Source organism: Bactrocera latifrons, unplaced genomic scaffold (assembly GCF_001853355.1).
Source record: "Bactrocera latifrons isolate USDA-ARS-PBARC rearing strain unplaced genomic scaffold, ASM185335v1 scaffold_19, whole genome shotgun sequence".
Lineage (NCBI taxonomy): Eukaryota > Metazoa > Arthropoda > Insecta > Diptera > Tephritidae > Bactrocera > Bactrocera latifrons.
The window spans coordinates 514,886-540,779 of NW_017535407.1; the positions used below are offsets into that span (position 1 = coordinate 514,886).

A 25,894-nucleotide genomic window follows, 5' to 3' on the forward strand; every position below is an offset into this window, starting at 1 on the left:
TTTTTCGAAATGGTTATAATGTCGGTATTTTTTAAGTTAGGCATATAAATTTTGCACAGAAGTGTAATTTTTTGTAATTAATTCTCATTTATTATTTTAAAACTAATTTTATTTTTTTGGGTACAAAACTTTTTGCGAAAAATAACAATGACACTAATACACAGACATTTACATGCGCGTAAACATTTTCATAATTTATTTAATATTAAAAACACTAAAGACTAAATGAAGTAAGACAACTTTACTTCGGCATACAATTAGCCCCACAACACTTGACTTGCCAACACCACAAACGAAACGCTGCGTTAATATACACAAAGACAAATATACATATATATATAGATACATGTAGCTAACTATAGCTTATCACTGGCGGCAGGCTGACTGAGTGCACTAAATCGTATAAAAATGGTGTAATAAAAACACTTTTCTTTACATGTCAACTTCTTTCTTGCTCTTCCGGCACTTCCTCGTCATCATATACGCGACGCGCAATAAAAGAAATTAATTATAATTATTCTCCTCCTCGCCATAGGTCCACGTCGATTCGTCGTCGTAATCCTCAGCAGCCGCGGCATTCTCCTCATCTTCTGGACACGCCGAGCAACGACTCTCGTTGATGCCATAACTGAGGCAGTTGGCGCCCACACACTCACAGCAGCCATCATGGAACCAGCGATAACTATTCGCGCCCATATTCTCGCAATCTTGCGCACATTTGTGAAACGTTTTGCACTCGTTCAAATAGATCACCGTGCAATTGAGTTGCGCCGCCGCGCCCGCCCCCGCCACCGCCGATGTCGCTGTCGATTGTAGCTTCTGTAGTGAGGCTTGGCGGTCAATAGCATCACCATCGTTCCCGGCACCCACTAGACTAACACCGAATCCGGCGCCATAATGACGCCGCGAACTGGAGCGCATGGCGAAACGCATCACTGTCCAGTTGTCATCATCCTCGGTCAGCGTTTCGAATAGTTCGGGTAAGCCTTCGAATTCACCATATTGTGAACGTGGCGCGGCGGCGTCAAGTGCATCCGTAATCTTCGGACACATATCCAAGCAGCTGCAGCATTCCGTATACAAATCGCCCAAACAGTTGAGACATTCTTGCAGACAAGTTGCGTTGCTTAATTTACACTGACAGCTCTGCGTTAAGAGGCACTTGGAGACGATGGAACCGCAAACGAACTCATTGCAGCCGTCGCGCGTAACGTCATTAGCAGTGGTGAGCAGCTGACAGCTGAACGCCAGCAAAACGATAATGAGAAATGGTGTGGCAGCTGGCACTGGCGTCGCTAGCCGTTTATACATGTTGCACATGATAAGAAAGAAGACTTTGCGAATTCCAAAGCAACGATCATGAAATTATTGACGACGTTACGTTACTTAACGCGTTTCCACACACGTTGTACTATTCGCTTTAAGGATCAGAGATAAACTGTTCAAGCATGTGTACAAACAAACTGTTAACTACGCTAAACAAGTCGCTCTTTCGACGCGTAAGAGAGTCTTGCTTTCTTTGTTTTATTTGTTTGGTTTTTGTCAAGAGCACGAAAGTGTGGAGTGTAGTTGGATGGTGTGTTTTTTTTCTTGTTTTCATATTTATTTACAGACTGCTTTGAAGCGTCAGTAGTGAAGAGAAAAGGATACAAAAACTGCCAAACTCGTCGCACAGGTAAGTTGGAAGTTGACTTTAAATAAATGTTTGTGGCACGCTCATATTTCTCGGTTCACTATGTTTTTGTCGTCACTTTTTGTTTGTGTGTTTCTCATATCAATTTCACTTGAATTTGTGTAATCTCGTTGCTGTGGAACAAAGGATAACAAATTAAATGGGTTCGGAAAACCACTTGACCGAGCTATGCGACGCTGAGTGCAAACTGATGTGCCGTTGCTAGTGACGTGCTAGAGTTTAGAGTACACTGTAAAAAGATGACAAAGCAAATAAAGAAAGAATAGTTAAGTTTTCCGGGTAAAACAATTGTTTTTAGTATTAAAGTTATTAAAGAATCATTAAAGTGGTGCAGGAGGCTTAAAGTAAGGGTAGACAGGAGGTTGAAGGGTCTTTGAAAATGGGATGCTTAATTTCAAAGAGTTATTTAGCTTATGACAAACGCTAAGCTGACGTCATAATAACTCACTTTACACTAAATAAGAGGAGGAAAGTTTCCGAACTGAAAATTTAGCATTTTTCACAATAATTTTGTATGGGTACTTAACTTTTATATACTACTGCATAATCGGAAAACCTACACTATTATTTATGTTTGGGCTAAATTTCTGAGCACAAGTTCTTCAACGGAACAACGTTCTTCAGGAACAAACGAGCTTCCCTTTCTCTTCCTAATAGGTTTTAAAGCCTTAGTATTGTCTGATAAAATCAGCTTTTTAAAAATTTTAAGATCCTTTTGAAAAGTTAAGGAATGTTTTGAGACTACTTTACTTAACAGAGTATCGTCTTTTGGAGCCTGATGAATTCAGCTGTTTGAAAATTTTGGGGCCCTTCCGAAAAAAATAATAAAAATTTTGAGACTATTTTTCTTAACAAAATATCACCTTTGCCTAAACACATTAAGGAAAAATCGGTAGATGGTTTAAAACAGTTACCGAATCAGTATCTTGAAGAGCAATATTATACTCCTCGAATTTTTATATAATATTACCATGCCCACCAAAGTAAACGACATCGGACCTTTTGAACTCTTACTGGCAAATATTCAATTCTTCTTAGGTATCATTAAAGTAAGTATGTGCTACCAGCAGTTTTTACAAACATAATAAAATAAATAAAAAAAATTTCTGTGTATACGAAATCTTAGTGTAATTTTATCTATTGTCGCATTCCGTTATGCTCTGTTGATCATTTACCAAAGTGTCTCTTATATCGAGCACACACATCTTTGTTGAGAAAATGGTTAATTTAAGATGAATGTCAATGAAGCTTATTGGTGGGAGCACTGTAAAACGATAACGATAATTTTTGATGTGATATCGATACATAAATATTATCGATTGTACGAAAATATGTTTAAAAACAAAAATAACTGGAAGGAGTTGAGTAAAGAGCCTTAAAAAGTTGTATTTACATATTATATAAATTTATATATTATGCAAATAATGTCAATAAGTGAGTGTAAGAAAATGTAAATGAAAAAAATTGAAGGTTGAGTATTTGATTGTTTTAAGAATGATTGGTTGATAGTATCAGAAATTGAAAGGAATTTGTAAAATTCTAATACATATAATTCTGTTTGAGCTTGTTGTAAGAGTTCGATGAAATGAAAACTTGAGCTGAAAGCCCTGAAAATGTGAGGGATTATGGATGATCGATAGCAGTACAAATTTCATTTACTGGAAGGTCATATATAAGTACATATGTATAAAATCAAACATTTTTAGTATATTTGTTAAAAAAAATTATAAATATTAGTCGTATGTTTCTTGAGAAAATAAATTCTCTGACGAACGACTCTCAATTTCCTGCAAAATTTTCTTATAGAAGACAATTGCTAAATACTTACAATTTTCATGTAATTTTGATTTTTGCTTACAGAAGATTTTTCGAACAAAAAATTACTATGCAAAAGTGTTCAAGTAAAAATTATTGCTTACTTCCTAAGTTTGGTGAAATCTTGTTGTTGGTGCTGATATTATCAAGGTTGTACTTTACGACTTTTAATCGATAATCAACTTTCAAAAAATTATAAAAAATAAAAATAAAATAATCGATAATTTAGTTATATAAAAAAATATAAAAATTTTACTTATAAGAAAATAATATTCAATAGATATTTTTTCAAATAATTTTTAGCAAGAAAATAATAAAAAAAAAAAAATGAAAACCGTCTAAGTAATTAAGATCTCCCTAAATCTTGGTATCTACACAAGTTCTATTGAACGTAGTCTACACAAGTTCTAATGAACGCCTCCCGCTTTGCCTTAATTTTTATAAAAGCATGTTATCGATATACGATTAATTTTCCGATGAAAATCATGCAATTATTGCCGTCACTAGCAAGCATCTGTATTCTAGTGCCTAAGTCGGCTCTGCGCGGCACACACTCTTGAAGCGTTGCTTTGTTATCCAATGCCAACGTTGACTGTTGAGAGATTACGACAAGTGTGTGCGTGCGTGTGTGTGAGTGCGACTTTGTCATTTCAGCATTTCTTGTTGTTCAAGTATTCATACACACTTAGGTATGTCCCTCAGTATGTACGGATAGATGCGAAGTGTTTTTTAAATAGTCAACTAACAAATGCATAGCATTACATACACGCATACACCTACACAGCTACATTTTTATTCGAATATGCATACAAATATACCAGGCCTAGCAATGATTTCTGCTGTCACTTGGCTGGTGGATTTCTGGTTAGTTTAAGGCTATGACTGGTCTACATGTATGATTGGCATCTGAATATATATAAAATTAAGAAGATAAAAATAGTTCAAAAATTATTCAAATTATTTAAGCTACAATCTTATTGAGAATTCGAAACATTAAGTGGTACATCCAAGTAGTATGGCCGCCTAAAAAGCAGGCGATTTTTGTTTTAATAAAAAAAAACTTATGTATCAGTTGTAAAATTTTAAAAGCATGTTTATTAAGTTGAGTTAAAAAAGCTAAGATATATTTTTGCTTTGATTTTTAAGCATCTCTTAGGAAATCTCTCCCAGCTCCTAATTGCAACGGAAAGTTTCCTTGCCTTTGAGTTTTCTATTTTATATATCTCGCCTCGCTTTCAGCTAAAAGTTGAGGCCATTAACTCTGAATTTCGGAAATAAATTTTAATAATTTCGACACGTTCTTGAACCATATATCTTTCCATGATGAAATGGCAAATTTTACTGAAGAGAAATGTCAAAGGAGCGGGGAAAAATATGGCATCATTTGTTGTCCTACTTTTGTAGTGCCTTACTCAAAGACTCTATGCCACTAAAAATATCTCAATTAAAAGGTTTGAAAGGAAATTTAGTGCTCTACAAAATCGTCTCTTACCATTTTTTGTAAACCTAACCAATTAAAATATATATATGGTTAAATTTGATTATTCCATGGCAATATTTTTTTCCTATGAATTTTATGACTTAATGAAAAATATTTTATATTGCAAAACTCACAGATTTGTAGAAAATTTACTGATCCACAAACTCTTTGAAACAAGGTATGGTGTCAATCAGTTGAAGAAGAGAATTCAACTTTTCTATCTGACAAAGTTATTAGGTAGAGGACTTTCCTATTTCCGATTAATATTTATAATTATCTTAAGGGGTTATATGAGTTAAGAGGTTACAAAAATTTGATTTCGATTTCAACTATTCGAATAAAAAGGTCGCGAAATTTTCACTGAAATATACATTTTTTTGTAAGAATGTCAAATTTTCCGTTTTTTTTTCTTTCGTTAAGGTAAGGTTTTAACTAAAGCATTTTTTTTTCAATTTAGATGACCCCCGGAAATGGCGTCGCAATGGCGGAGCTTAAAGTATTTTTTTTTTCAAAATTTTCAGAATACACTATTGTATGTTTGTTACAATAAAAAATTCTAAAAAAAATATTTTATTTTTATATGAGAAAAAAATGTTGAAGAAGGGTTGTTTTTAATCGAAACCCATGAAGCCTCTTAAGAAAAATATTAAAAACAAACAAAAATAAAGCTTTCCTGCGGCTTTCTGGACTGGAAGATATTGTCTATATAATGACCCTCGTTTGAAAAAAATATCAAAAATTTTGGCAATTTGTGGCCTGCCAAAATTTGACTTTTAATAAGTTTTAATAAATGAAACTAGATTCTGAATTATATTATGTTTTTGCAGAATAAATTTGAGAGCAATCGAGTTATTCGTCGCCGAGTAATTACTAAAGCAAATTTGAAAATTGAGTTTTGAAAAAAGAAAACGCTTTTAAAAACATACTGATTGAGCTGATTGAGCTATATTTTAGAAGCCTACAAATATGTATACAATTTTTTAAATACTCATTTTTCATCAAAATTTTAAAATTTTAAAAGTGAAGGCTGGTTATAGAAGTATATAAAAAATTTAAAACTTTTTCTAAATTTTTTTTTCAGAGTTTAATATTTTTCGAAATTTATAAAAATTTATAATATATAGAGATATGTAAAAAATGAAAATATTTTTTTAAAGTTTTTTTTCAAAATTTAATATTTTTCGAAATTTATAAAAATATTTTTTTCAACATTTAAAAATGTTTGCTGTTTTTACTAATTTACTAGGTAATTGACCCGAATAGTCACTTTCCGGTCCACTCCAAATACCACTCATTTAATGCACTATAAGTACACTTGCACAGCATTATTCTCATATAACCACTTAARTGAGCAAAAATACAATCCTACACACACACACATCTTATAATGCTCACACATAAATATACTTAAATGATTACTGAATATATTATTAATTAAATTGACATTATAGATTCTGTTCATCAGGCCACTCTTTGCGCGACTGCTCTTAAACTATGGCGCTCTTAAGTTTCCTCTTTGCTTTCCAGAAGAGAGTCTCTAATATTTAAGTATGTATGTATGTCTTCTACGCCGTTTGGTTGTCTCTGTTTGTTGTGCTGCTGCTTTTAGCATTTGTAATATCGTCTTGGTTTGACTTTTTGCGTCTCAAACGGTGTGACTTCGGGAACAAGTTAAGCAGAGAAATAATTTTTTGCATTATTATTAGTATGGGCGCTCATGCACAACATACACACACACACATGTGTACGTGTATAAATTTTCTATTATTATTAATTGTTGATCGTGGAGAAATCAGGTTTTAAAGGCAGATTTATCGGAATTTGCGGATATCAAAGTGTAGACAATGTTAAGAAAGAATTATTTTTTCTTGTTTTGGAAAAAACTTGTAAAAAATTCCACTACTCTTAATTTTTATAAGCTGGCGCATATACATACATACATATGTACACAAATGCTGAGTAAACGAAATTGATTAATAAAAAGTGATTTCAGCTTAGGAACGCTTTAACTTTAATTATGCAGAGTAATATAAGTTAGCTATGGTGTGCTGACATTAAGGTGGCATGGTCGTAGTATAAAAATATTATTATTATTATTTTTAATTTAATTTTATTTGATTGTGCTTAACACCGTGGTTGCCAGTACATCATCGGTGATCATGATAAAAAAAAAACTTCGCTCAGGTGCCAATGTATCACCGCTGATACATGCCTAGACCAAAATGCACTATATATTTTTTTACTTGCCATCTAGGAGTAGATTTTTGTCGTGATAACCGCTGATATACTGACAGTCAACGAGTTAAACTTCAAAAAAATGGTCCAAATCAGAAGAGCAAGGTTTGTTTTCGAATTGCCTTGGCTTTTTATTTAATGTCTCGAAAATTTTGGATCGGAAAATATCTTCCATTCAAGTGAAAAAATCCCTGATTAATATTATAAATTTCTCGGTTTTGACGAAAAAGAAAAAAATAATTTAAAAATAATTTTTTCCAACTAGTAAGAAAAAAAAATTCCTATATTTCTTATTCTATACTATAAAAGGTTTTTTTTTTATTTTTTTTTGGAATTTTTTTTTTTACAATTTTCAAGAGCACCAAACCTTCATTCACAATAAATCTGAATCATATTTTCACTACAGAAAGAGTCACTACATTTATAAATATTTTTCAAGCCAAAACCAAACAACACTGTTGGCCTGCTGATGCCTCCCATGAAGCACAGTGGTGTAGTGAGCGCAAAAATTTATGTTGGAATATTTATCAATACAATTATTAATATTTATTACATTTCAATACAAATAAAATTTATATACAAAATTTTTAATTTATAACAAAAATATTTAATCCACAATTATTTTCCCTGAAAACAAGTCACATTGGGAATTTTTATTAAATTCATTACTATTAAATTTTTTTCGAAATAAAGCTACTAATAAATTCACGCCAATTGCACAATGACCCTTTCGCCGCATCACGCTCAATCCCTCCTTTCACTAGCAGCCGTTCCTCTGTTAAATTTCTGCTGTACTTGCAATTGTCCCAGTTGTTCTAGCTTCATTTCGGCGGTGCAAAAGAGTTGCAATGCTTTTTGCATGACAAAAACAAAGCCCACAAATAAGACATTGCAGGCGATTGGATGATTTTGCAGCAACTTCAACATTTTCGTTTTTAATCTTGTAATAAATTTTTAATTGAATTAATTTGTATTTTAAGTAAATCGAGTTTAAGCGGCGCGTACGCACGAGCACTGGTTTTATGCGGCGGCGAAGAGTGACTAATATTTGGCAGTGAAGTGTTGAGGGATTAAGAGCCAAAGCGAGCAGGTACTTTATGTTTTAAGTTAGGGTGCATTCGTTTAGCTGCCCTGTGATAATAATAGATAAATATGGGAGGACTTATTTTTAACAACACATTACTATGTAGGTAAACAACTTCATTCTTATGACAATGTTTTCTGTGCGCGCGGCGTGCTGTGGCACTTAAATTTTATTCAAGCGATAATCACTTCACATGAGTTCTTTTGTTGTTTGTTTACAAATAATTTGTTACAAATAATTATATTTTAAAATAAATATTTTTAATTTTATCTGGAAACACCATGCTTCAAGGAAGACGATTGTGTGTTATTTAGTGATTTGAAATTATATTAAATTCAGGAATAGTTACAGTGGCGGAAAAGTCTTTTCATATTTCTAAACAAATTTTAACATATTTTTTGTATTTATAATAATAATAAATAAGTAAACAAATATGTATCATTTTGGTTCACGATTTTTCCGCTAAAGACAAAATTGAATCTGTGTGAAACTGTCGTCAGCGTAAATCGAAATTTCGGAATTTCGAGAACGGAAATGAGCGAACCATTGTTGTGCATTCTTCCTTTTTTGATACAAAAATTTCAAAATATAATAATATATTTCACTAATTTTTGGACAGCTGTAAATTTTTTTCAATTTCACCGAATATAATTTCATTTGATAAAATGAAACTTGAAATCTTACCTTTCCAACTCTATATGGTACGACACAGTGTGTTTGGTGGCACTGGAGATATACGATATGCAGACATCTAATGACACAATACGAAAATACTTTTTCGATTACCCAGTATTTTGGTATTTTAGTAGTGAATAATAAATGTAACTATTTAAAAATGTAAAAATTTATCTGTTTCAACAAAACTTGAATGCCAATTCTTTTAAAAAAATATTTTTGATCATCAAGTTGATAAATATTAGACACTAGAAAAATCTTAACTCTAGTATTTTGTTGAGACTCCCTTGCTTTCTATAACGGCCTTAACGTGCTGCGGCAATGAATTTGGCAAATTCTTCAATGTATGTGGTGTGATTTCGTTATACCAGACAACCTTGAGAGTTTCATGCGACTGAACTGTGTCTCTTTTTTCCTAACTTTGTCTTCATAATATACCAAAGGTTCTCAATAAGGCTTAAATCTGGGCTGTTACCTGTTTTCCATTCTAACGTCAAAATTCCATTTTGCCAGAGGAAGTCTTTTACCAAGAAAAAATAAAAAGAGGTACAATTAATATTGTTATGAAATCATTTTTTAAATTACATGCTTGTAAGAAACAGGCACGATCACATAGCGCAGAATCATCCTGGAAGAAAAGAAGGTTTTCTTGCAAAAAGTGCTCTTCAATTGAACGTGTTAAATATTCCACCAGTATTTGTTGGTACTTAATTGCGTTTACTATTCCAGCTATTAGTGCCAGTCTTCCAAGTCCATGGCAAGAAAAGCATCCACAAACCATTCGGCTGCTTCCCTGCTTAACCGTTCTTCGGGGGCAATTTTTTTTTTTCCATGAGGTCGAGCATTTAAACCAGCATACCGTAGCCTGTTTCGTATAGTTGTAACAGTGTTTTCGGCTTCAAGTCTTCTAAGAACTCCATCCTGTTGTCTGCAACGCTTTTGAATCGATCCTTTAGGTTAATGAGTTCTATTTGTCGAACCTCCCTAGAACCCTGAGTCTAGTTTTCTACTCAGAGATTCACTGATTTGACATTTTTTTTTTGAAAAATCCCCGACGACAGATTTTTGAATCCAACTCTTTTACTGATCTTCCGTATGCTAAGCTTCTCTTTTCCCAAAGTTAAAACCTTGCTCTAACCGCATTAGTAATTTTTTTAGGTTTGATATGTTTGATAATTTTTTTTTCACTTTCGTAACTGTATGTTCCAAAATACAAATCTTCTATTTATACGAAATTAACTAATTTTTCAATCAAATCCTACACCTATATGATGATAACTGCTATCTGGACCTTGTCCGAATTTCAATTTAAGCCACTGTATGTAGAAAAATTACATTTAGAAGATCCATGTATATAATATCACTATAATACTCATTAATTTAAAGAATTGTTGAAAACAGTCATATTAAACGTCTTAAAGCAGCAAAATCTGATTTGACTTCTTGTTTTATTGTTATGCTCTCTAATATTCTTGTTGAAGGCCGACAATTGATTAGGATGATATAGAAACTAACAACGACTTTTCTGAAGTTACTATAGCACAACTTTAGTCTTTAGCCAATAGCCAATAGCCGTCGGCAACGTAAGCAAATTTAATAAACCCATGCTGTTCACACCATTGACATTGTTAGGAAAAATTATTATTATTTTTTTTTTTTTGTTTTTGGCTTACATAATCTAATTATTAATAACATATACAATTAGCCCAATTTCGAAATTCGAAGTAAACGCAATATTTAATATTATTTTGGAGGCTAACTTTGGAGAATGGAGAAATATAATGTTTTACTCAGGACTCAACCTATCGAAAAATTAGTCAAAAAACTGAAAAAAAAATTAATTAGTAAAAAACTGTATACTATATGCTTAATAGTAGCAGGACTATACTGAAATTTCCATTAATATTTATGTCAATATTGTAAACAGTTGCCGACAGGTGACAGATATTTCATAATATAGTTAGGTTCTATGACAAGTCAATTGTGAGATTAAAATTCTAACTGCCTTCTGCTAGTTTAAAGCAGACAAACATTATATAATAAAATAACAAATAAATATATTTATCAATGTTCATTGTAAGTGGAAGATATATTGGTTTTCTTGTGGTCTAGTTTAGATTAGTAAGAGTTAAGTGTAATAGTGAATGGCTGAACCAGAGATCACAGTTGGACTACTAAATATAAACAGTCCTTTTTAAGGCCGTAAAAGTAAAACTTATAGGTCAGCGAACAGCCTTGTGGCGTGTGTAAATCGTGTGCCAAATGGATCTTGGGACAGCACATGAATCGATGGTGCCCCACCGCTGGCCAAATTTCCGCGTATCACAGTAGAACACACGAGGAGAGAGGATGAATTTCTTCCCAGCTTTATAGTTGCCTGTATTTCCGCTGTGGTCTCACACTAATACTAGTCTTATCATGAAGTGACTCGATGCCAATGATTCGATCAATGAAATGTGGTTAGGACAATGATCATTACTAAGGTCGATTTTAAGTTTTGCGCGCTTTATTCCATATTAATTATATGAATACCAAAAAAGTGCACGAGTTTATGATACAAAATTGATTTCTCTCTCCAAAAGTCCTCCGTATTCGCCCGATTTGTCACCCTGTGACGATTTTTTATTTCCAAAACAGAAAACCAATACGAAGGGAGAAGTTTATGATGATATACCTGCTATTCAATAAGCGGTACTGAAGAACAATCCTAGGTATAAATTACATGCAAATATAAACAAGCACTGTTTGATCCTTCCAAACGTTACATTGAGTCCAATGGAGTCTATTTTGAATAAATAACAAGACAAAACGTTAACTTTGGTTGCACCGAAGCTAAATACCCTTCACAGGTGCATTTCTGTTAGTAACTATGTGTTCATTTTGTGTGGAAGCTATATACTATAGTAATCTGTTCTGAACAATTTTTATGGAGATGATATTGTCACCTTAGGAAGTAATCCATGCCAAATTTCGTGAAGATATCACGTCAAATATGAAAGTTTTCCATACAGGCCTTTGATTCCTATCGTTCGGTTTGAGCCGATCTCAATAATTTCTTCTGATATTACATTATTTCTATAAAAAATAAATCATACCAAATTTCGTGAAGATATATCGTCAAATGAGGAAGTTTCCCATGCAAGCATTTAATTTCAATCATTCAGCTTGTATGGCAGCTATATGCTATAGTAATCCGATCTGAACAATTTCTTCGAGGTTACATTGTTCCGTTAGAAAATAATCTATACCAAATTTCGTGAATATATCACGTCAAATGTGAAAGTTTTCCATACAAGAACTTGATTCCGATCATTCAGTTTGTATGGCAGCTATGTGTTATACTGGTCCGATATCGGCATTTCCGACAAATGAGCAGCTTCATGAAGAGAAAAATACGTTTGCAAAATTTCAAAATGATATCTTAAAAACTGAGGTATTAGTTCGTATATTTACAGACAGACAGACACACGGACATGGCTAAATCAACTCAGCTAAACATACTGATCATTTATATATGCTTTATAGGGTCTCAGACCCTTCCTTCTGGGTGTTACAAATTTTATATACCCTGTTCAGGGTATAATAACTTTTCAAGATAATCAAATTTATATTCTATTCTAGTGTGGGCAAAAAATAGGAAGACTCTGTTCATAATTTTAGAACTCTTAATTTATTCTTCAAAATCTATGTCGTCACCCTCAATGTAAGCCTCCTTGGCACCAATACACTTTCAACAAATTTAGTGACTTTGTAATCAATCGTGCTTTCACTTTTTTTAGGTCCGAATGATCTTTCAGTGATCCTTCCGATATTCCAAAAATGTCCGTAAAATCTCTCACTGTTAGTCATCGATTCTCAAGCACTAATTCCTTTATTGTATTGACGTGTCGATCACCAATTGATGTTGATGGTTGTCCTGGACGTGGTTCGTCGTCTACGTGTTCTCTTCCCTCTTTGAATGACGTATATCAATCAAAAACACTTGTCACCGAATGCCTTTTCTATCATTCTGACCGTTTCGGCATCAAAAATTTGTTTCCGCCACAAAATTGAATGGCTTTTCTTCGTTGAATAATTTCACTCATCGTCGATTGCACTTTATGTACTTTAGAAAGACAAGAGTATACCAAGCAATTATAACTATTTTGATTATTGACAGTCATACCAATAAAAAAAAAATATCAAAATGAATGTTCGTGCGAAATTTACATTAAAAAGTCTTACTACTTTTTGCCCCCAGTAAAATATATGAAGTTCGGTTATTTTTAGGACACAATTTGTATTAACAGATTTGAAAATTATAGCTAATCATATGGAAATTCAGTTTTATGATATGACCAATTTATATCAGCAATATAACTATTTTTAACCTTTTTATTAGATTTTTGATTTATTTGTAATCGGTTATTTCTGTCTATAATTTTTTGCAAATTATTTCAATATTCTATGAAATATCATTTATTTTTCAACATATAGTATATTTCAATTCGTTATTATAATTTATTTATTGTGCGACACAGGCCACTTATATTAATAAATATTTAGTTAACATACAAATTAAACACATAACGTAATATTTACAAGGCAACTTAGACTTAAAATGGGTAAACATATTTCTTAATTTAAAACTAAGCAAAAAATTTACACAAAATCTACAATTTTATAACTAGATAGATACACTAATTATATTCGTCTATTCATTATATTCATTATAACAGTATATGCATAGGATTATAAGAGAGTTTACACGATTATGCAATATATATAAAATAACATATTATATAAGGACGATTCGTTATAAAAGTACATAAGAGTGTGAAATTATTTGCAAAACTAAACTATTGGACTGTACTTTTAGAAGGCACAAAAACGATATGTATGAAACTACTCTCTCTGCGTTCTCTTAAAACATTTTCCGCTAATACACAGTCCGCAGCGCAAGTTAGAAAGAACTCGTGTCTACTCAAGCCATATTTCATACACTCTCTAGTATGCTACACAGAAATTAATAGTAATGCCTGCCCAGTGGAGCAGCTTGCACTGTAGTACGAAAACAAAAATAGTGAAAGAGCTAGAAGAGCCCCAAATTACTACTTTAAATGCTCAACATGAATTTAGCACTTAATTTATGTAATATTTATTAAAATTTAACCACAACGACGTGCTGACTGTGCGGTTCCGCATGCTGCTCATCGCACCGATATACCGTTTATGGTGATGACATTTCCGGCCGTCGGTTCAGGTTCGTAGACCTCGTCGTTGTTGCGCATCTCATATGGCGCATCATAGAATTGCTCGCTGGGTATTTGATCGTAGATGTTCTCTGTATGCCAAAAACAAAAAATTGAAACGCAAAAATTAATTAATTTAATGTTTTTACGTCACATTTCACCCACCTGGCTTGCGGCCAATGGTTCCATTACCATTGCGTCCATTCACTTGAAACGTATTGAATGTCGCCGGCGGTCCATTGTCCAAATGTAGGCGGTTATTGGCTTCGAGCGTTGAGTAAGACATCACCGCCGCATTGCGTTCATCTTTGGTCTCGGCCGCCTGCACATTCTCGGTATTCTTGACCGGTCGCGCTTTATTGCGATGCAGAAATATCAGACCGATAATGAAGAGCAGCAAAATGATGACTGTAGCGCCAATCGCAATGCCGGTACCTAAACTAGAGCTTTCTTGTGCTTCTGTGGCGGCAACTTCACAACGCGGCTCGTCGCCACTCCAGGTGCCATCTTCGGTACACTTGCGCAGATACTGTCCGATGCGATTGTAGCTCGGTATGCAGTGGTACTCCGCAGAGCCGCCATATAGCGTGGACTCATTCACAACTATGACGCGTCCATTCTCGATCATCGGCGGTCGGCCGCAGTCAACAGCTGTATGAAAGTAATACTTTATTGTCTTCCAAGAATAATTAAGTATTCGATTATACTTACGCTTGCAGCTTGGACTCTTCCCCGCCCATTTGCCGTTCTTTAAGCAGATCCTGGTATCATTGCCGATCAGTGTTCGCCCTTTGGCACATTTGAATTTCACTTGCGAGCCTACTGAGTGATCGATTAAATCGACAATAAGATTTTCGCTGATGTCTGGTTCATCACAAGTGATCTCAATGCAAGCTGGTGTTTCGTGACTCCAAGTGCCGTCCTCTGTACACAAACGACGTGATACTCCGTCCAGTTTGAAGTTAGGATTGCACTCATATAAAACGGCTGCGCCATAATATGTCACATTCGTGGCTAGGGTCACCTTGCCATGCGTAATATTAGCTGGAATACCGCACTCAACATCTAGAGGAGAGATGAAAAATTTTAGGGTTTTAGTTGAGATTTTATATAATAGAGGTAAGGATCATTAAAGGAAAACTATTTGAAGATAAAATATCGAAGATCTTCAGTTAAGAGTTGTTCTCTTTCAACCAACAGTTGTTGATGGGAAGATATATTTTTCAATTCAAAGAAGGACTGAAACAGTCTTATTTAAGAAGCTGATAAAAAAGGAGCAGCCCCCCAACATCATGCAAAATGGAGTTGATAAATAAAAGTTCCTCTCACTTTGAGGTTAGGAGAAGATGATGTCTTTATAAATCTTGTTCCAGTTGTCCAATAATATTCTAAAATTTCTTCCTGAAAATTGAAATATGAAAGAGTAACCCTGGCAGTACTTAAAATCTGCAAAAGAAAGGGCTGAGCACGTCCACTTCAACGAAAAAACTTATAAGTCGCTCATTATTCCCGTCCTGCTATGTGGTGTAGAGGCATGGATGACGACAATATCTGATGAGTCGACGTTACGAGTTTTCAAGGGAAAGGTTCTGCGGAAGATTTATGGTCTTTAGTAGATTACCAACGGCGAATATCGCATTCGATGGAACGAAGAGCTGTACGAGATATTCGTCAACATCGTATAGTTCGGCGAACTAAAAGACAGCGGCAACGCTGACTAGGCCAAGTCATGTTGTCCGAATGAGAAGAAGAGGGAGAAGGACCTGGCTACACTCAGAATCTCCAATTGGCGCCAAAGAGCGAAGAGGAAGACAGGTTAGCTCGCTGTTGTAAACTCAGCTATAACCGTATAAGCCGTGTCTACATGAAGTTCCAGGTTCGGAAGATCAGGACCAATCTTCCGCTTGTGATAACCATCGTTGTCTGATTAAAATTGAATTTTGATTTCTGAAGAATACTTACACACACATTCCGGTACAGCGCCACTCCATTGGCCATTATCTTCACATGTAACAAGAGCCTCTCCAACCATCTTATAGCCGCGTTCGCAACGATATTTAGCCAAAGCGCCGATCCTAAGTAAAAAGTTAACAAAGGTATATGGTACTCAAACAACAAGGAAAGAGAGAAAAAATGTCTTGGTAACTTACTTATATGTTTGTGCGCTGTTCTGTGTGGAGTCCGCAGTACGAATTAGAGTACGTCCGTACATGCGATCATTGCCTGTCACCGAGAGCAAACTGTGAGCGGCCAGTACAGGTTCGGAGCAGCGGATCTCTGCAAGTCGAGAGATTAGTTAAGAACGGTTAGGTTAGGAGAATATAATTAAAGAAAATGGACTTACCCTCACACTTCGGTGAGGCATCGCTCCAAACGCCGGACTCCAGGCAAACCCGTTTAGGCACACCGCTCAGTTTATGGGATTGCGTGCAGCTGAAGGTGACCTCCGAACCCACATATGTAGTATTCTGTGTGTATTTTATGGAGCCGTACGGTATGGGTGTGATAATGCCGCAGTCGATGTCTGAAAAAAAAAAAATGTTTGCTTGATAAGAGAATATAATTGGAATTTAGCAAAGGGGAGATTTTGAAGCTTGAGGAGGGTAGATCCACCAGTAAAAAGGTGTAAGGTGTAACCATGTAGTTTTGATTGGACAAATCTATTAGTTTTCTTCGCTAGTTCCATACTCACATTCACAGAATGGCGCATCCGTATTCCACTCGCCGGTTTCCAGGCACTCCAATGTCGGACTGCCGCGCAGCACATAACCCGGATCGCAGTTGTATTGAATCTTCGAGTGCACATTGTAATCATAACCCACCACAAAGGAACCGGCTGGCACATGCGGCGTATCACAAGCGACCAACTCGCATACCGGCGCATCACCCGACCATTTACCCTCTTTGGTGCAGTACAACTCCGACGGCCCGTCCAACCAGTAGTCTTCTTCACATTCATATTTCACCATCGAACCAACTGTTGTAGACGCGTTCACCAACACTGCATGACCGCGATCGGGCCGCGCCGGCGCACCGCAATCGACAAAACGACATGATGGCGGCTTGCTGGACCACTCACCGCCGAGGCCACAGGAAATTATCTACACACACACACAAATAAAGTGCATAAAATATTTGTAAATAAATTTACATTACAAAACCGCCAACTAGCGCATAAATCATATTACAGTGGCTTGGCGTGTTGTTATTGAAAACAAAAGTCGACTCACCGGTTCGCCCACCAGCACATAACCGGCCTCGCATTCATAGGTGGCCGTCGAGCCGGCGCGCCGGTCCGTCACACTAACGCTGCCGCCGGCGATGCGTGGCGGCTCAGGACACCAATCAACCAGACATTCCGGCTGTTTGCCCGTCCAACCAGTCAGCTCACAAGTGCGATTCTCATTGCCAATGAGCGTGTAATTCTCATGACAAGTGTAGGTCGCCTGCACGCCATAGCTGGTGCGTTGCTCCGACAGTAGAATGGCGCCATGCTCCAATTCCGGCAGCGGACCGCAATCGACATCTGTGTGACGAGTGGGGGTGTATATAGTTTAGCAAGTATGGTAAATATGGCTAACGAAAAATATTTGCGACTACTCACATTTGCAGGTGGGTGCACGTCCGCCCCAAGTGCCATCCGCGCGGCAAGTGCGCTCTGCATCGCCGAGCAGCGAATGGCCCTTCGGACACTCGTATATGATTGTGTTGCCCAAGGTGTAATTGCGTCCGATAACTGTAGTGTTCTGCTGTGAGTCCGGCGAGCCGCAGGAGAGGGGCGCTGCGTTAATGTAGTAGAGAGAGTGGGAGAGTTAGTGTGGGATGGCGATAGAGTTTGTGTAAATATTTATAAATAGAAAGGCAAGCAATTAGATATCAATTAAACACCACTGCATTACAACAACAAGCGGGGTTTTTGCAACAAACACTCACAATGCTGACATATGAAGTGCAGGTAGTCCAAATTGCAGCCCACATCGTTCCACAGCCAGTTGCGTCCGCCATCCAGCACCACACAATTCTGCTCGCCATTGTAGTTGTTGGGCTGATCTTTGCCCCAGGCCGGTTTCTGCACCACTTCACCTGTAAATTTGCTTCTATTAAACACCGTTACACAATAACGTTTATAATTTAGTTGAGAATTTGCAATGCCGCAAGGTCATTAAAGCGCGCCTAACGCTCGTCGCATTTGTTGCTTTGCAGACATGCACTTGTAAGCCTGTCTTAATACATGCCATTACACCAACACTGTGCTTAATCTCACTTTTAACAGCAACAATGCATAGAAAATGCTTAATTAAAATGCGCCGTGACACGCAAAAGACTTTCGTTTTTCAAAGAACATTTTACTGTTGACCAAGTATAGACGCCTTGGCCAACTGCATTTGCATACAACAATTAGTAAACACACATATGTGCATGTGTGTATGTTTGCCTTGTGGCATTAATCACGCCCATTATATTTAGTATGGCATTCAATAAAAGGTGGCCTTTTCCTTTTAGCGCACACTGTCTGCAGTGTGTTGTTGCTTTAACTGGATTTTCTATGCGCTCAAACAAATATTTTTACATGTCATTAAAATATTTATAATAAAGGTTTTCGCTTTTTATTGTTTTTGGGCGCTTTTGTTGTTACTTGGGCTTTGTTTGGCGCAGCCGTTTGTTGTGTCGAATTTGTATGAAATTTTGGTCATCAACATTGGTTTTCAATGCCACTTTCATAGAGACTTGCCCTAGGTAATACATATGCATATGGTCATTGTGTTTCGCCAAAACTATATATATTTACTATACATATGGCAGTGAAGAGCATATGTTGGAAAGAAAATATTTTCCAAATGCAATATGGTGAAATATACAAATGTTAAAGGTTAGAGCAGATAGATTTGTGAAATCGGTTTTAGACCCCTAATCTTTTAAGAAAAGTTTTTCAGTATGATCCGGAAATCAATCACATAATTGTGTAATGAAGAACATATTCCAACGAGTGGTACAAGGCTTTCAAAGACGGTCGAGAGATCGTTAAAAACATGCCTCGTTTTGAACAACCTTCGAACTTTCCAACTGATGAAAATAGATAAAAGTGAATGATATGGTGATTGATAATTGCCAGGCAAGTACTATAATGATGGCAAGAAAGATCGGCAACGTTCGCGAATCCGTTCGCATGATTTTGGTAGATATTTTGCGTATGAAACGCGGAATTATTTTCATAAAGATTATCGTAAGAGGGTTCTTTGCACATGCTGTATCGTGCGAATTCCGATTCCACATTCATGGAAAGCATTATAACTGCCGATAAGTCATAGATTTTTCTGTTAAACATACTTGTTTGTCAACGATCATCGAAATGGAAGAAAAAAAAAATGAACCAAAAAAAAAAACTAAAAAAAAAAACACGACAAAGCTGCTAAAAATTCAATGTGATGCTCATTGTTCCATTCATGAGTTAGTTCAGGAGGTACAGATGAGTTATACTATTATTATTATTCTACTATTTATAACTTGAACTAAGTTTTTAAATTTCCCTCCAAAAGGCTATGACTTTATTTGCAATTTCTGAGAGAATTTACTATGCCAATGAATATATTTTTTATACATTTATAACTTAAGTAGAATTTTCAATTACCGCCTTAAAGAAGCTCTGAAATTTGAACGTTAAAATTTTTTAATGAAAATCAGAAGTTTTTCCTTGAATAACATACGATTTTCTCCTTAATATTTTTAACGAAAATAAATCATTATTTTTGGGATATAAGAAGGTAAATTTACACCAAATATTGTGCAAAAAATTGTTATGTACAAAAATAAAAAAATACAAAAACTTGGATATTTGAATTTTTCACATAAATTCTGAGATTATATTGAAAATGTGTTGAAAAAAACTTTTAGATTCTTTCATTACCTACAACTTTGCCTCATAACTTTTTCCTGTAGAACTCGTAGTTTTGCCGCAAAGCGAGCTAAACAGTTTTAATTCTTAATAATGCCACCGCGTCCCTCTCCTTCCTCTTCCAAGCTCTTCTAAGGATTTACCGCATTTTGTTTTTCTCTTTTAATTTTTATTATTTTATCTTTCATTTCCAATGGGTTTCATCCTGTTTGCTTTAAAAAATTATCTCTAGTGGTCTATAGACAATAAAATGAAATGCCTATTCAGTTGGCCCAATCTTGAAGCCACCAATTTAAATGTGAACTTCGGTTATGCAAACGGAAGTAACTTAAAGAGTTTTGTGTTTGAAAATTTGAATTTTATAATTGAGTACTGCCTGCAGAACCATCATTAAGGATTTAGTAAAATAAATTCAAATTATCAGCAATGATCAGGAAGGGTTTTCTATTGGACAATTGATCATGGCAATATGCATAGTAACTATTTTAGAGCCGAAACCCCATCTATTAAATAATATGCTATGTGGTTTCGAAGAAAAATTCTACAAAGTGATGAAATAATTCTTTAGAAAACTCGACAGCTAAAATAGAATAACAAAAGGAAAATAAAGGAAATTCTTTACTCAATTGCAATAATTTTGATCCAAAAGCAAACATTTATTAAACAACCTAGGAGATTGCCAACTGATGAATCATTTAGTTATAATGATATTTTGGAATTGAAAATATTAGCTTTTCTAGCTCAAAATTCTGTGTATTACTATTCAGAGAATCCGTGAACTGTTAAAACCAAAAGAAATACACAAAATTCCTCCATCACTCGATAAAAAAGGCTGTAAGATTATGGTGGGAATACTAACTGGTCACTGTTTGGCGGCGACACACGTACGCAGGATGTTCTAAACCCGGACACTAGGGAAACAACGGAGCATCTCTTGTGCACTTGTCCCGCATTGGCAAGCAAGGTATAATGCACTGGAGAAGGAATCGATGGTGATAGTCTGCTAAAATTCGTTACACGCGCAGATTACCTAACCTAACCTAAAGTAACTGCATAATGTCAAAGCATTCAGCCATTACCCTTGCCAAAAATAACATTGAACTTCAATATTTCTTTATGATATAGTTACATTTTGTTGAAAACATATGCGTATAAAGTCTTTTCATAATTTTTCCGCCTGCCATTCCCCCGTTTATGATTGATCGCATAATGTCTTTGCGGCCTATTGACCAACAACGCCACCGGACTGTTGACTTTCGTAAGGCGTACAAGGTTTTTCGCCATAAAGGCGGACTTATTTAATTAAACTGGTCTAATGGCGCTACTAACCATCGATACAAAAACAAAAGCCACACAGAACTGCATGTCGAGTTCTCTTTTAAGGTGCGAGTCTGCATGCAGATCACAATAAAATTGAACCGGTTTTTTATGGCACAAAAGTTTAAACAAATGAAATATGCATTACTTCAATAAATGAAAAAAAAAAATAACACTAAAGGCAAAACGACTGCTGCCGACTGACGCGCAAACGCGAAGAGACATATCAACACAACGACACAATAATAAATTTTCATTTCGGTGAATTTACACAATTCGTGACAGCTAAATGTGTAAGGGAGTATTTTTAACTGGTTGGGTGTAAAATATTATATTTTCAGATTTTGTTCTTTAAATTTTGTTGTTAATTGCAGCAAACACGCCGTCTGAAATACGTCCATGTTTCCGTGAGTGAAATTCGCAACTCAATAAATTAAGGTTTAGTCAACATCAATGCTTTACCGTTAACCCATTTCCAGGTGCGCGAAGTAATGCCGGGCTCCTTTTGCGCACCAATCCACACCAGCTGTGTCTTCAGCTCGGATTTGCGGCGTTCCAATTCGGAGAGTATATAATCGTTGGCGGCACCACGAAAATCGTGCACCAAATTGCCACCTAAAAGCAGCAAAAAAGAACGTAGATAAGTAAGAATAAGCACAGAAAGATATTAAAAAAATTCAACAAATTCTTGCCAATTAATAAATCATCATTCCCACCACCCCTCTTCAACTATACTCACCTGTTGCTTCACACATCTGTTGCGCCTTCTCGAAATTCTCACCCTTCGTAACATGGAATTCGTAGCAAGTCTTCGAGAATGTCGTCAGCACTGTGTCCACACTTAGATTGGGGCTGAGACAGCGATCGACGGAGAATTCATCGTTGGTGAAGACCTCCACTTCGCACAAGCTCAAACTGCCCTCCACACCCACTAATTGTATGGCCACATATTGGCCGATGAGTGGACGTGCACAGGAGAATGTTTTCGTAATGCCCTCCTCCACAGTGCCTGGATACCAGGCGCAGAGTGGATTGCGTTGTAAATCGGCGCTGCTGTTGCCAACACGTATCTCGAGGTCCTGCAAGGGCTGGTGGCCGCAGCAGCCACGTGTGGTGATGCGCACTACGCGCACAGCTTGTGGTGCCAGCAGGTCAACGCGCCACCAGGGTGATGGTTCTTTTTGCGTTTCGGAACATTGCTGGCCATCGGGGTTCTGTAAGTTTAAGTAATAGTATATATACTCTAACGAACTCTTTATAAAGAATAATATAAAAAAGATGAAGTTTCAAACTTTGAACAAAACTGTTCCTGAGGACTCAATATGTTTTATAAACCTCATTCCCCTCGATCTGATTTGCATGGTATTATTACTGTGTTATTAGGTATTGGTTAGCAACCAGCACTGGTAGGATGCCAAAACTTTTTGATCCAGAGCCCTTAGCAAGACCCGCATCGCCGTAATGATGAGTGTTAACTGTGCTAACTGGACACTGTTCCATTTATACTCACGCGCTGAGGCTAAAGATTTTGGAGGGCGTAACTTGTCGAAATCGTAAATAGGAAGATGAGGTGGAAAATTCTATATACTTTTTTCTCAATTGTTCAAATTTTGCCGGACTAAATAAACTTGTGTCACGCTCTAGGCGGCTTGTCGATATGCGACGATCTTTTTGAACCATACTTGGCAGCTCTGGGGATCAAAACGGCAGAGACATCTCTAGCAGTCCAGTGGAAATATTCGTAGCTTCATATTTATCTAACTTAACCTAATATCAATTTTATGCAGTTTGGCAAAAATATTATTGAATTGTTACAGTTTTCCGAACAAGCGTTGGAAAGCTACTGTCCTTGTGCGTGGTTGACATATGTCATGATTATGGCTTGGAAGTCGAAGAAAGTTCTTGAGAGGTAAAAGAAGTTTAATTACGGCCTAACTTGACTACGGCTCACAAATATAATCATGAGGAAATTAGAAGCCAAGCCAGTGCATGTCGGCATGGATACCTTAAATTTTCTGAACGTTGGAAAAGTATTATAGCTTGAGATGGGTAATACTTTGAATTATAAATACTAGGTATATTTTAAATATTCTTCTTAAATAAACGTCTAAATATTGGAAAGAAGACACGTGACTTTAGTATAGATCTAATACCATTTTACAAAAAAGTTTTTCACGATGATGTATGGGTTTAAGACATTTTCGATCTAGGAAACGTTAAGTGGAAACATTGAGGTTATGATTCATGTCGAAACATACATTTTTTTTTTTAAATGTGGCGAAAGACTTGTTAGATTGCTGGACTGCTTAGTAGTTTTCAAGAATAATATTCGAAGATTTGTACTGAGTGTTCCTGTAGCGTGTGATGCGGGTTCGAGAAATAGATTCGTAAAACCAATTTTTAGTTGTTTGACTTACAAATTTTGCAAAGAATATCTAGATATTCTTACCTCTTAAAATTGTCAGTACATTTTAATAGTTTATTATATTTGGGAGATAGTTCTCACTTTAGGAAAGAGTTACAAAAATTTAGTAAATCTAGATGGAAAGGTGTTAGTTTCGGTTATTGGATATCCCTGATTCTAATGAACAATTTGAAATCTTTTTATACTAATTTGAATATTTCTGTTAAATTTATTAATTTGATATTTTATAGTCGTCGATTGTGGAACACTTTCTACTTTGTTTATTGAAAAAATATTACTTTAAAATTGCTATTAGAAATCATTTTGAAAACTATATGTACTATATACCTAATATACAAAATAACGTATCATGAAAAAAAAAAACCGAAATTGAGTTTTTTATTGCTTATTCATTACAGCATAGTACATATAAGTGGCATAAAATTTTATGCTGTCGCTGCCAGATATAACAAATATATAACCATTTTATAACCAATATATAACCACTTTATAAACAAAACTCAAACATCAGTGATTTTTATTAGATCGCTTTTCCTTCGCCTGTAATCTTTTATAAAGTCATGTTATGCTATTTTGAATTTTGGATGACGATATCTAGATGAGGTAATGCCCTTCAAGCAAAATCATCTAACTATATCAACTCATCGGAAACAAGTATTGTAACTAGTCTCGATAGCTTTTAAAAATTTGCGTTTTTTAAACAAACCTCTTTAAGTATTGATTTCAGAAATAATATAATAAATCACCAATAAAATCATTAATATATTCACAACATTTACCTTATTCCCCGGCTTGCCATCGTTGGCGTAATTCGCCGGTCCCGCACGCGTATATGAACTCTGATTAACTGGCTTGCGATAAGCCACATTCGTGCCACAAAATGGCAACTCACGCTCCCAACCAGTTCGCGGATCACATCTGATGGACTTCGGGCCGAAGAGTTCATAACCGGAATCGCAATCATATTTGGCCTCTATGAAACCCACATCGCCGGAGATGGTCTGTACTTTGGCATTAAGCGGCACGGCAGGTTGGCCGCAAACTGGAATTACAAAGAAAAATAATGAAATTACAAAAATAACATATAAAATTCAATTAATTAATAAATAAATGCGTTTAATTTAGCAGTAAATTGCTGCAAATAAAGTAAATAAATATATTTTTATTTAGACCTATTAAAGAGCGAAAATTAATTTAATATAATATATATGATGTATGCATATATGTACATGTATATACATATGTATAATCCGTATGAGCCTACTTTTATGTTTTTGTATTGTTAAGCGTAAACTCGCTAGGCGTGATTTGCTAAATTAGAAAAGTGTCAACGCGTACACAAAAACGAAAAACTAAACCAGGTTGCCGGTTCGATAACACCACGCCGCTAAGTAGTTAGCAAACAAGTGCTATTTTTAAGCTCTAACGCTTTACCAACAACTACACAATACAAGCAATGGTTCTGTATTTAATATAAGCGCATAAAGTAACTGTTCGGCTGTGAGGCGAGCTTGTGACAGGCGCTGTTAATTAACCATAATTACTTTACAAATTTTACACAATTCTGATATTTTCCAAAATAGTGCGCATTTTTGCCCTTTAAGTAGCGCTAAGAGTATAATGAAAGAAGTAAAAAAAAAAAAAATTTTTTTTTTTTTTAAATTAAAAAAAAATCGAATAAAATGTTTTTAGTTTAGTTTTTTTTCTACTTGTTTTTCTGTATTACCGTAATAATTTATTGATTGGTTGTAAGTATATAATTTGTACTTATTGCAGGCACACATCGTCATCTAAAATGCCAAGCAACTTAACATTAAAGAATCAAAATTCAGTTGTTTATTGTTTACGATTCCCTACGTCATTTTACATACACATATGTAGCATAAAATGTTAAATATAACTAATACCATTTTATAACCAAAACTTGAATTTTGTTTTTCTTTCACCTGCAAAAAGTGATGTTACGTTATTTTGCATTTTGGGTGACGATATGCTAAATATTTACAGATATAACCAATATATAACCATTTTATAACCGATATATAA

General features: G+C 35.4%; 2 protein-coding genes across 5 annotated transcripts in view; both read right to left on the reverse strand.

Moving 5' to 3' along the window:
* LOC108967572 (protein twisted gastrulation) overlaps positions 1-1,886 on the reverse strand; it is a 3,226-nt gene extending 1,340 nt beyond the window's left edge. For all 4 annotated transcript variants that reach the window (XM_018931089.1, XM_018931087.1, XM_018931088.1 and 1 more), the window contains exon 1: positions 437-1,886. In XM_018931089.1, coding sequence (XP_018786634.1) covers positions 505-1,320 — 816 coding nt within the window. In that variant the 5' untranslated portion in view covers positions 1,321-1,886 and the 3' untranslated portion in view covers positions 437-504. The remainder of the gene's footprint in view (positions 1-436) is intronic.
* An 11,689-nt stretch (positions 1,887-13,575) lies between these two features.
* Positions 13,576-25,894, reverse strand: part of LOC108967569 (sushi, von Willebrand factor type A, EGF and pentraxin domain-containing protein 1) — a 53,352-nt gene continuing 41,033 nt past the window's right edge. Inside the window, exons 2-14 of the mRNA XM_018931081.1 lie at positions 24,628-24,890; positions 22,163-22,637; positions 21,886-22,038; positions 18,147-18,296; positions 17,818-17,994; positions 17,444-17,739; positions 16,906-17,314; positions 16,558-16,737; positions 16,364-16,490; positions 16,176-16,288; positions 14,925-15,278; positions 14,379-14,864; positions 13,576-14,305 (exon numbers count right to left, since the gene is read on the reverse strand). Coding sequence (XP_018786626.1) covers positions 14,172-14,305; positions 14,379-14,864; positions 14,925-15,278; positions 16,176-16,288; positions 16,364-16,490; positions 16,558-16,737; positions 16,906-17,314; positions 17,444-17,739; positions 17,818-17,994; positions 18,147-18,296; positions 21,886-22,038; positions 22,163-22,637; positions 24,628-24,890 — 3,317 coding nt within the window. The 3' untranslated portion in view covers positions 13,576-14,171. The remainder of the gene's footprint in view (positions 14,306-14,378; positions 14,865-14,924; positions 15,279-16,175; positions 16,289-16,363; positions 16,491-16,557; positions 16,738-16,905; positions 17,315-17,443; positions 17,740-17,817; positions 17,995-18,146; positions 18,297-21,885; positions 22,039-22,162; positions 22,638-24,627; positions 24,891-25,894) is intronic.